The sequence below is a fragment of the Suricata suricatta genome, chromosome 6 (assembly GCF_006229205.1).
Source record: "Suricata suricatta isolate VVHF042 chromosome 6, meerkat_22Aug2017_6uvM2_HiC, whole genome shotgun sequence".
Lineage (NCBI taxonomy): Eukaryota > Metazoa > Chordata > Mammalia > Carnivora > Herpestidae > Suricata > Suricata suricatta.
Window position 1 is genome coordinate 81,320,189 of NC_043705.1, and position 12,274 is coordinate 81,332,462.

The 12,274-nt window shown below is 36.8% G+C and overlaps 1 protein-coding gene and 1 long non-coding RNA gene across 5 annotated transcripts in view; one reads left to right on the forward strand and one right to left on the reverse strand.

Moving 5' to 3' along the window:
* The window catches only part of LOC115294714, a 28,435-nt gene extending 27,706 nt beyond the window's left edge, over positions 1 to 729 (reverse strand). Inside the window, exon 1 of the long non-coding RNA XR_003910083.1 lies at positions 623 to 729. This is a non-coding gene — a long non-coding RNA (uncharacterized LOC115294714). The remainder of the gene's footprint in view (positions 1 to 622) is intronic.
* MAN2A1 (mannosidase alpha class 2A member 1) overlaps positions 1 to 12,274 on the forward strand; it is a 160,286-nt gene that overhangs the window by 107,752 nt on the left and 40,260 nt on the right. For all 4 annotated transcript variants that reach the window (XM_029942682.1, XM_029942683.1, XM_029942684.1 and 1 more), the window contains 4 exons: positions 2,971 to 3,136; positions 4,990 to 5,208; positions 5,934 to 6,056; positions 9,390 to 9,504. In XM_029942682.1, the coding sequence (XP_029798542.1) occupies positions 2,971 to 3,136; positions 4,990 to 5,208; positions 5,934 to 6,056; positions 9,390 to 9,504 (623 nt within the window). The remainder of the gene's footprint in view (positions 1 to 2,970; positions 3,137 to 4,989; positions 5,209 to 5,933; positions 6,057 to 9,389; positions 9,505 to 12,274) is intronic.

Consider the following 12,274-nt stretch of genomic DNA (forward strand, 5'->3'; position numbering starts at 1 on the left):
CTTTCTCAAAATAAACTTTTTTAAAAAGTTAAAAAAAGTAAAATGAGTATTCAGTTAATTCTTGATTATGGACTTATTTCAAAAGGAAATATAATTCATATATGATTATACTTTCTCTGTACTTTACTTAAGATATATGTAAATAGGAGTTTGTGTATGTCAGATAAATTTGTGCTGTGATATACTTGAAAAACATGGTGTGAATCTCTAATTATGTTGAAAAATTATTTTCTTAATGCAGCATATACTTAGATACTCTACACATTTCGTTTTTGAATAGATTCCTGGCATGATAATCATAATCGTTCCATACAGTAGAAACATCATTATGGTCAAATACTAATTAGCTACTAAAATGAAACAAAACAGATCTTAATTCATAGCTTATTATAAAAAGCGATTTAATATTTACAAAACCAAATGTGTGGTTAAAATTATTATTTGCTTTAAGTGTGAATCATTTTCCCCCCATGGACAATGGGAAGGAATCAGTGTTCTGGATGCCTATTACCTAATTTATTGCTTCGGCACATGTTACAATGTATTATTCAAAGCCTTTATGACCAGTTCTGTGTGGTGGAGCATCCAAAGAACTTGCCAGTAGGAATTCTAGGTTCCATACCTGGATGTGCTTCAGGGCTTCTACAAAATTAGGAAATGGCCTGAGTCTTCAGAGCATGTCTTCGAGTTCTTCACATAGTACCTCTAAGTCTCTGGGAACATGGGGTTGAGCAGTAAATCACTCATTTTGAACATCTTTGCTGAGGTTGGGTGATCCACAACTGTTTTACTTCACCCTTAGCAATATAGTATTATTGTCTTGCTGTAACAATGACTCATGGCAGTTGTGATTCTTCAGATGGCTTTGTGATGGAACAAGTCAGGTGACATGTAAGCAAGCTCTAGTAGAAGGCAGTGGGAGGGTACAAATAGGTTGGCAGATCACTCAGGTAAGTCTGTTAAGCACACCTCTGAAGGGGACCTTGTCCTTGCCCTCCTTTAGAATTGCTTCTGTGGATGAAACAGGGTTCTACCTAGTACCTCTAAGCTTCAGTGTGCATTATACATATATTCTTGTGGTTTTTAAAAAAATTTTTTAATGTTTATTTATTTTGAGAGAGAGAGAGAGAGAGAGAGTATGTGAGTGGGGGAGGAGCAGAGAGGGGGAGACACAGAATCTGATGCAGGCTCCAGGCTCTAAGCTGTCAGCACAGAGCCTGACATGGGGCTCAAACTCACAAACCATGAGATCATGACCTGAGCCAAAGTTGGATACCTAACCGACTGAGCCACCCCAGTGCCCCTGTAAATATGTTTTTGACTAGTCACTCTTCTCTCATATACATATGGTATCTCAGTGAACATAAGTGATCTAAGTTAGCTTGTGTGATCCTGATACATACTATATGCACCATTCTTACTGCTGTACTGTCACTTTTAGCAGCTCAGAGTATTCTTTCTATCATAAGTGCTTCCCCTGATAAACTATTTATAAGTCAGACATTTTATAGATTTTATGCTCCATCGTCTTTCTTTTTTTGTGTTTTCCTGTTGTCCTTAACCTTAGTTTTGACCACTGTGAGCATTAATTTTATATCTTAAGTGATTGGCAATGTAGTTGAAATACACAGGGCACATGTAGGGTAAAATAGCACTACGAGGCTTTCTGATGCACTAAGTACATGAGACTAGTTTGTTTCTACCATCTCTGATGTAGCTGCCATGAGTCATGGGGAGATGGGGTTGCCGACTATTCAGTTCTGTGTTCCTGCAGTTACAGAATTGCTTAGGAAACCAAACTATTTCAGATCATGAAAATACTCACTAATAAATCAGAGAGTTACATTATTTATGTGTCCTCTCTTGAAATACCATTTGATTTATTTTAATATAATATGATTCAAATTGATTATAAAGTAAAATCATAAATCTTCCAAAGGTTGTGTATTTCATGTCCATGATATGATGGTATAGAATGTTTCTGCTCATAGGCAAAGCCCTGAAACAGTGGAGAGCTGCCAGAGTTACACAGCTGAGAAAATCAAGGATGTTAGATATTCCAACTAAGAATTCTTTCAATATCAAAGAAATGAAAGAGGACTTTAGGAAGAATGATGAAGTCCTTAAATAATTTTTACAAATGTAGTTTTGTTTAAAACTACCCTATAAAAATTAAATATTACATGAAGGATGTCATAATGTGCTAATATAAAATAGTGCTGGAAGAAGTCTGCCAGAAACCCCAACTGTTTCATTTTTTTGTTCATTCTAAGAAATGCATGTAGTTGCAAATATTACCGTACCTTACCTTAATAGTTTGTATTGTCCTTTTTCTAGCTAGTCCCAATCAAATCATTTTTAGCACTAATTTATTATAAAATTTTAGCCCCTGTTTTAAGTTGATTCACGTCAGATGATCTCTTTTCCAGAACTAATGCTCTTGGATAATAAGGCTCCCCAATATATAAAAATGTGTGTGAATTAATGTGAATCTACATGGAGAGCCATACATCTTTGCTGTGTTTTAGTGGTCTAACAGGAATGTCAGAATTTTAATTTAAATTAATTGTGACTAAAATACCAATAGGCAGTGTATGGGCTTTTTTCTCAGTGAGATTAGACAGCAATCAGGATATTAGTTATATCGAGTTGATTATTTTAGAAAGACTAATAAAACCATGCTATATATAAGTCATTTTCTGGGCCATGGAAATAACTTTATTATAGTTCTATTAATGTTTTCCATTTGTATAACATTTTATTCTTAGAAAGTGAATCATTATTTCATTACCCTTTGTACTGTGTTATTTGTGATGAAACTGCGTGTTCTCCAGAAATACTACCAGATTGTTTCTTATAAGTCTCCACGTGTTTGACTCTATGACTATGAATGAGCTGAGTCCTTACACACAGTGTGAAAGAAGTAAAAATATTTTTAAGACCTAAGAAGTGAAACAGCTGTTTTTGCAGGTATCTTGTGGTCTATAATCCTTCAGAACAAGACCGAAACTCGGTGGTCTCGGTCTACGTGAGTTCCCCCACAGCGCAAGTGACTTCTGCTTCAGGAAAGCCAGTGGAGATTCAAATGAGTGCAGTTTGGGATACAGCAAGTGCTATTTCACGGACAGCCTATGAGGTATGTTTCTGCCATGGAACTTGTATGCATGCTCCCTTGAGCTGGTAAGTTGATGTGTGTGGTGAAGTGGTTAAAGTTGAAAATACCAGAGAATTTAACTGGCCAGTTAAATGACAAGGAAGGAAAATAGATCCTGGAATGCCTGGGTGGCTCAGTCCCTTAAGTGTCTTGACTCTTGATTTCAGCTCAGGTCATGATCTCACAGTTAATGAGATTGAGCTCATGTTGGCTGTGTGCTCACAGTGGGAAACCTGCTTGGGATTCTCTCACTCCCTCTCTCTCGCTCTTCCCCTCCCCAGCTCCTGCTCTCTCTAAAAATAAATAAAAAGTAAATAAATAAAGGATGGGGCACCTGGGTGGCTCACTCGGTTAGGGGTCCAACTTTGGCTTTGTGAGTTCAAGCCCCGCATCAGGCTCTGTGCTGACAGCTCAGAGCCTGGATCCTGCTTCTGATTCTGTGTCTCCCTCTCTCTCTGCCCCTCCCCTCCTCCTTCTCTGTCTCTGTCTCTCAAAAATAAATAAACATTGGGGCGCCTGGGTGCCTCAGTCGGTTAAGTGTCAGACTTCGGCTCAGGGCATGATCTCACAGCTCGTCGTTTTGAGCCCCGCATCGGGCTCTGTGCTGACAGCTAGCTCAGAGCCTGGAGCCTGCTTCAGATTCTGTGTCTCCCTCTCTCTCTGACCCTCCCCTGCTTGCACTGTCTCTCTCTGTCTCTCAAAAATAAATAAAAAATATTTTTAAAAATATATAAATATTTAAAAAGATTTTTTAATAAGTAAATGAAGGAAAATCTCATGTTTTCTAGAATACTGGTATCTTTGTTAGTGTGTATACTGTGTGTTATTATTAGTATATGTTCTTAGCATGTATATTGCATATCTCTATATTCTTGTAACTTTTTCCTGACGTAATGAAGTAATCATTGCTCATAAAATTTTGAAACATTTTTTAGCTCAATTTAATAACGGTATACATGTAGAAATTGAGATAGATAAGCACTTATCTCAGAAAAGCATACTTCTGGGTTTTCCTTTCTTCCTAGGAAGAAAGACTGCCTAAGATACAGGAAGGTACTTTTTTCTGAAATATAACAATGGAAAATTGGGGCTCCAGTTTTTGGGTGATGTTTTTGGGGAGAATTTCTTAAAGTAATATTAACCTGAACTTTTCATGAGAAGAGTTCAGTATTTGGAGTCTGGAGTACAATTTAAAGCATGTATTTTTCAAGACACAGCCATCAGCTAGGAACTCTAAATGAGAATTACTTTGCTTGTTAAGAGCCATTGCTGGCTGCTTTCATAAATTCATAATTGTTTAGGAAAAAGGAAAAGTGGAAAAGAAATTTTGGTCAGATGTCATAGGAAGCAACCTGTCTAGAAAATGCCACAGGAGCTCCTGGAAGGCAGAGGTCTTGTCTTACAGTGTGTGCATCCTTTATATTTTGTGCATTGTCTGTTAGACCCCAGGCATTCCATGGCTGTTGTTAACATGCTTAATATTTACAGTAATTTGTTTACCATTTTTATTTTAATGTACTTGAATATCATAGTATTATAAAAAGATTCCTGATAAGTAGGAAAAATCATTGTTCACAGTAAGCTCTTACATTCACGGAGAATTTTGTCCTCTGAGCATCCATTAAGAGCACTGTAGGACAATTGAGGATGCTCATATAATTTCATATATTGAATGAAAGCATTAATGCCTTTGATAATTCTATCACTGTGAAGTTATTATAGAATAGTGTTAGATGCTTTTTAAAATATTGTACTTTTTTGTTTTTACTAGACATATAAATGCTTTTCTTTCAGATTGCATTTCTAAAGAAACATCTCTCCTCTGTCTTTTAAAGATCTCTTTTCTAGCACAGATACCACCATTGGGAATGAAAGTGTATACAATTGTGGAATCAGCAAATTCAGATCCACATTTAGCTGAGTATGTTCTGTATAATGGTAATATCAAGGATAAAGGAATTTTCAACATGAAGAATATAAAAAGTGCTGAGGAAGACATAACTTTAGAGAACTCCTTTCTTAAACTTCAGTTTGGTCCATCTGGGCTTATGGAGGTATGTTCTGAATAGTTTTCAAGTTCATGGAGAGCTTATCACTTTTATTATAATATGTGCAGAGTGGGATTGCAAAGGGAGAAAAGTCAACCCAAATCCTCTTGGGAGAAAGAATAGATGAGTAATATGTATCTTATTTTTGTGGTCCACTGTGACCACCTGCTCTTAATGGGTGTGGTCTGTGGGTGGTCCTGCTCCGTGAACTGTTACTGGTCCACAAGGAGAGAAGCTGTAACTGTTTAGAAATGTTTGTGGAAACTTTGAAAGCACCATGGCACAGTAAATTTATGCCAATGAATCTAATAATAAAAAATGCAACTGTATATTTGGTATGTCACTTTAAATGTAATTTTTGTAGTTAATTCACTTTTATGTACCTCACAAAAATATTGGTCCATGCATATTGGAGATAGAAAATAAACCTGCTCCCTTGTGCAGAAAGTGTGAGAAGCACTGGTCCATGTCTGTTTGTGTATCTCTCTCTTCCTTGAAGAAGGGAGTTCTGACTTTTTGTTTCTATTGTGAAAGTTTTAAATTCTGAGTATAAAATATAAAAGTATACTTTTAAGTATAAAATTTTGGATGTTCCTCCAAGAATTATAACATCAGAAGCTATTAGCATTTTTCAGTCTTGTTTTGTTTTTAATCAACATACACATGGAACCAAATGCAACATCATTAATATCTTCACAGTGAGTTGCCTTTAAACATTTTTTTATCCTTAGGGAATGATAAATAAAGAAGATGGTAAGCATCATGAAGTAAAAGTGCAATTTTCATGGTATGGAACCACCAGTAAAAAAGACAAAAGTGGTGCCTACCTCTTCTTACCTGATGGGGAAGCCAAGGTAAGTGCCAATGAGCTGAGCAGTGAACAAGCATTAATTGAATGAGTAATGAAGAAAAAAATAAGTGTATTTCATTATCTTGTCATCTATTAGGAATAGATGAGTTGGTTCCACTATTATATTTCCTTACTGACATTTGTTAATTTGTAGTAGAAAGTTAGATGCACAAATAATTTTGCAGTGTTGGAATCCATGAAGATGCTACAATGAACAATTGCTCTCCATGCAAAGAAACTACGTTTGATTTGGGGTTTAAGTGTTTGTAATGTTATGTACGTAAGTGGCATGGTATGTATACAGAGACAAAATGACCTAGCCATATGGAAAAAATAAATTGCCCCTGACCATTTTTCTCCTTAACTTTAAAAAACAAAACAAAAAAATTTCCCCTACCCTTGACTATAAAGGTAGTATAAGCAAATTTTGGCACATTTTTGAAAACACAGAAAACTGAGGAAAACAATAAAATTTACCAACTATTCCAAAGGTCATGCAAACGAGTGCCAGTATTTTGATGTTCTTTTTTATTGTCTTATTATCCATATTCCTTTCTCCCCCATTTTCAGGTGTTGTCTTACTACATGTACATATTTTTTCATTGTCACAATGCTCACAATCTGGTGGTGTGTTCTTTGAAACCACAATTTTAATATATACTGTGTGATTAAAAACCTAGAGCTATAAGATGATTAAGGTCTGAGGGTGTAATGTCTAACATGGTCAGTGTAGTTCATAATACTGTATTGTAGTATGTTCAGAGTACCACTCAAATGTTCTTATACACACAAAACGTGTATATGTGTGTGTGTGACAAAAAGGAATTTCCTGTTGTTGCATATGTAGATTTTTCTCCAATAACTTCACTATTGTGGCATTGTGATAAGCTTTCTTTGTAACATTCTTTTTATGCAGTGTTGGTTATTTCCTGATAATAACTTTCTATAAGAGTTATTTTGTGTCAGGGGATGAGGCCTTTAAGGCATGATATATACTACTTCTCTGTCCTCTACAAAGATTGCATAAAAATATTCAGTCTCACCAGAGTTTTTGAGAGTAATTCTAACATACCACTCCAAGCACTGAGAATCAGCCATATTAAAACCTTTATGTACACTAATGGGTGAAAAACATTTTCCTAAAGAGATTTTGTGATTATTAAGAAGGCTGAATTTTGTTTATATATTTATTTATCTCTCCTATCTCTTTTGTGAGTTTTCTATGTAAGTTTTTTGAACATTTTCTACTGGTATGACTTACGGGTGTGTCAGCACTCTTTTTTTTTTTTTTTTCAAATTAATTTATTTATTTTGAGAGAAAGTCGGAGAGGGACAGAGAGAGAGGGAGAGAGAGAATCCCAAGCAGGTTCCATCCAGTCAGTGCAGAGCCCAATGTGGGGCTCGAACTCACGAATCGTGAGATCTTGATGTGAGCTGAGATCACCAATCAGATGCTTAACCCACCCAGGGGTCCCTGTAAGCATTCTTTGTATATGGTAAAAGTTAATCCTTTTCTCTGTTTATTGCAAAATTTCCATTTTGTTATTTAATTATTTTATGTTGTTACGGTAGGTTTTCAATTTTGTGGTAGTCAGTTCTGTATTTTTTTCCTTTACAACTTTTTTTTTTTGCATTTCTACTTAACAAGTAGAAGTGGTTTTCTCCACTTCATGATAAGTTAAATGTTCTCCATATTTTGTTGCCTAGAGATGCATACTTTTGTTCTACAGGTTTTTTTTGTTTTTGTTCTACAGTTAAGAGCCTGCTAACCAACATCAAATAATAGATTTTTAAAAATTTTTTATGTTTATTTTTGAGAGAGAGAGACAGAGAATGAGCAGGGGAGGGGCAGAGAGAGAGGGGGACACAGAATCAGAAGCAGGCTCCAGGCTCTCAGCTGTCAGCCCAGAGCCCGACACAGGGTTTGAATTCACAAACCGGAGAATAATTAACTGAGCCGAAGTTGGACGCTTCACCGATTGAGCCACCCAGGCGCCCCTTACATACTAGATTTTAAAGGATAGCATTGGCAACACAAAGGATTCTAGATTTTGTTGTGTTTGTTTTGATTTTTTTAAATCACTGAGGAATTAAAGGTAAACTGCAGCTCATAGTCAGCATTCCAGGATGGGCAGTGGAGCCTAAGTGGAAGCTGCGTCAGTGTGTTCTCTCTTGATAGCTTTTGTCGTTGGACATGAATTTTGTTTTGATTGACTGTTCCTATGCTTAAAAAAGGAAAGTAGCTGTACTTATGGAACATTATGCATGGACAGTAGTGACTATTTAAAACTATTCTGTCTTTAGATCTAATATTAAATAAAAAGACCAAGGAATTATCATGTGTCAGCAAAGAGAAAATGTAAGAACAGGGAAGGAGGCAGCAGGGTGCATCAGAAAGAGGCAGGAGCCCGGAAGTCCCATGCCAGTTTTCCTCTTCTTCCATCACTTTCTAGGTATATGGGAAATTAGGTCTAAGAACTTTGTGAACACTATAGCATTGTGCTAATTTCAGAATATTTTTCTGTAGCCAGAGAGGTACATTTGGAAGAAGATTGCACAGCTCTGAAGATCTGATGCTACTTAGGTAGCTCACATTGCAAGCCTGCTCTTCTTGACCTTGTTGAACTTGTACAGCCTGTCGTGCTCAAGAAATTAGAATTGTTCATAAATGCTTTCTGTTTGTTCTGATATCACCAAAGTTACTTCTTTTATTCCCAGTTTTTCTTGACACTAGATTCTAAATAATGAAAACTAAACTAGTAGTTGCCATAGTTCTTTCAAGTTTGTAAATTTGTGTTATATTCTACTACTTCTTCCTAGTGAAGGGGCATTCTGTTTTATAGAGCAGAAAACCTAACTATGGTTACATGGTGTTTCTGAATCCTGCTTTCTGTTTGCTTAGATGACTCCCTGTGGTCATCCTTGCCACCTGCTCTGACCTCTGAACATTAGGGGGCCATGGTTCTAATAAATGTTTGCCTGGGAGAATGTCAGTGCTGTAGACTGAGTGGTATTTCTTATAAATCACCTATGGACAATATAGAAGGATTTTAATTAGAAATTGTTATAGCTGGAAGGAATGTTTGTAGATCATCTCAGCCAGTCAGGTTGTAAACATTTTTATTATTTTCTATTTTGAGTACTTTCTGTCTAATGAAAAACTTTATAGTCAATTTTTATAGTATGTGCATATTCTAATACCTTGTAAGGTTTGGTTTTCATTTGAAATAGCAAATTATCAGGTGTGAAGTATTTGCCATTTCGGAAATTATAAAAAACATTTCTTGGAAAAGTTAAAAGCCAAAATTTTTTCTTAAAAATGTCATTTCCTCCTCAGCCTTATGTTTACACAACGCTACCCTTTGTCAGAGTGCAACGTGGAAGGTTTTATTCGGATGTGACTTGCTTTTTTGAACATGTTACCCAGAGAGTCCGACTGTACAACATACAGGGTAAGAAAACAGAGAAGCACATTGTTTAACATATGTGTACTGGTTCTTGAGTTTTTGTTTGTTGTTTTTAATAAATTAGCAAGTAGCTTTTGAAGATGATACGGTCTTTCTAAATTTGCCATCATTCTCATTGTGTGATTTTAAAAATATAATACTTCCCTTTTATCATCGAAAAGGGTTAGTCATTTAACTCTCTGCATCTGCATGTTCTTTTTTTCTGTGTATCTTCTCTTTTCCTATCATAGTATTTGTCTGAGTCATGAGTTCATTAATTGGAAACTTTATAAGATCTAAAACTGGTATTATTTTTATTTTCTTTTCTTTTACAAAATGGAAAGTATACCAAATATGGCTTTCAGTTAGTGGATCACTGACTGTCTTTGACATACACACACACCCAACATATGGCCTGCCTTAAATATGGAAGGTATTGCAATAGCATGTATTACTGGAATTTAACTTTCTTTTAAGAAAAATGTTCATTACTAGTTCTTTTTGTTTACAACTCTTTAGCTGATAGAGAATAAAATCAAGCAGTTGTTTGTTGCTTTTAGGACAGTACTGAATAGCGTCTTTATCAACCAGGTGAGAGTAAGTAGGCTTTAATCCTTTTAGGGACTTAACCATGGGAATTGGCACCGCCCTTCCCTAGGATTTGGGTGGAGCTGAGGTTTCCAGATAGTCTCAGTAAGAGTTGCACATTTATGTTGGTTGATGTTGAATTCACCGGTTTTAGAAAGGAGTACTTTTCTAACCACAAATTTAATCCTAATAACCAGACCACTAACCATGGTATCAACTGTCTTAGAAAAAAGGACCTCATAAAAATGCCACTTTGGGTCTTCCTTTGCTATTAGCTATGCTGAAAAAGTTAGAAATGGAAGAACTGTTTTCTTGAATCCTTTTTTTTAATGTTTATTTTTTTGAGAAAGAGCGTGAGCAGGGGAGGGGCAGAGAGAGAGGGAGACACAGAATCTGAAGCAGGCTGCAGGCTCTGAGCTAGAGCCCAGAGCCAGACGCCCGGCTCAAATTCATGAACAGTGAGATCATGACCTGAGCCGAAATCAGACGCTTACCTGACTGAGCTGCCCAGGCACCCCTACCTTAGTCTTTATACCAGTAAATAGTAACACATTTTAAAACTAATGATAAAATATATGGACAGGCACTGTTTACTTTTTAGGTAATGTGGGTATGCAAAGGGAACTTTGTTTAGGGAATGTTCACTTTGCTACCCATAAAAAGTTCATAGTTCTGAAGTAATCTTTTATTGAGTTTTCTCAGCTCTCTGGTAAGTCAGAAACAGTCTTTTTGCCCATCCCTTTCTACTATTTAAAACAAAAATTTTTAAGCTTATTTTTGAGAGAGAGAGGCAGACAGGGCATGAGCAGGGGAAGGGCAAGAGAGAGAGGGAAACAGAGCCTGACGCGGGGCCTGAACTCACAAACCATGAGATCATTTCCTGAGCTTAAGTTGTGGGCATAACCAACTGAGTCTGCTCTTGCATAAGCTATTGTTCAACATCTCTGAGAGCCCTAAAATTAACATTTTCAGGTATGTCTGAAGGTGTCATTGTATGGGTAGAAAGTGGCATCATCACACAGGAGCTCTGCTTATCTACTTTTAGATTTGCTTACAGCTGTTGCTTTTAATGGAAAATGTCTTCCTTGAGTACCGATGACACCCACTGTGGCACAGACCTGTGTTGTCAAGCATGTTCACCATTGGTTCTCATCAGTTAATACTTAGGGACAGCTGTGTCTCAGAGTTAATGCTGAAGCAGCTCACCAGAGAATTCCAACTTCTCAATCAAGTATATTTGCCTAATTGCTTTTGCTTTTCTTTAATTGAGTCTGTCACCGTCACTGCAGCTTCACAGTTTTTGCAGGTTGTCCACAGGATCTGGATCTCATCACAGAGGATGGTTTCTATAAATTAAAGGGCCCTCTTTGGCTGCTGAGGCTGGAAGCTTAGTTAGCCATCATATCCCAGTGGATGATTTGGAAATTAATAGGCTCTGACTTGCCTGTTTATGTATTCCAGCAAACACATATTTATCAGACCTTTAATTCCTTTCTTTTCTCCTCTTCCCTTCTCCCCTCCCAAGCAGTCCAGAATGCACAGTGGTGGCTGATTTGTAGCCCCTTAGCAGAACCAGGAACCACCGAGATTTAACTGACTCTCAGCCCACGAAGATGACAGTGCCGGCTCTCTGATTAGTCAGTTAAGAAACAGAAGTTGTTCTTAACTGGGCACGTAGAATATTAACATAAAAAATAATAAAAATAAGAATATAGACCTCAGATTGCCTCTGGATATGACAGTGGGTGGAATAAATAGGCTGAAGCGTTTGTATTAGATTTTTGTAGCTTGAGAGCAGAACGCTTCAGAAGTTTGTGGGAAATGACAGATAAATAAGTTAGGTATAATGCGAAGTTAACTTAGAGTGCTTTTCCAGATGAGTTTTACTGTTCTTGCCTGGATTGAACCTGAAACCAGCGTATGTAACTACTCGAAGTGACATAGCAATCTTTCTTTTTGCTCTCTCAAGCCCAGAGCATTTATTTTTTTTCCAACATCAAAGTACTTGGTGGGAGATGGAGATACCAGCTCACCTGAAAGGCTTTCATCCAAAATATACATCCTTCTAATGTTCATATCTGAGCCTCTCTCAACAAATCTCCCTGTTAGAAAAAATAAGCCCAGGTGTGGAGAGAGAGCCTTTGCTCAGTGGGCTTCATGACCCACTTCCATCTCTCCTTTGTTTTCA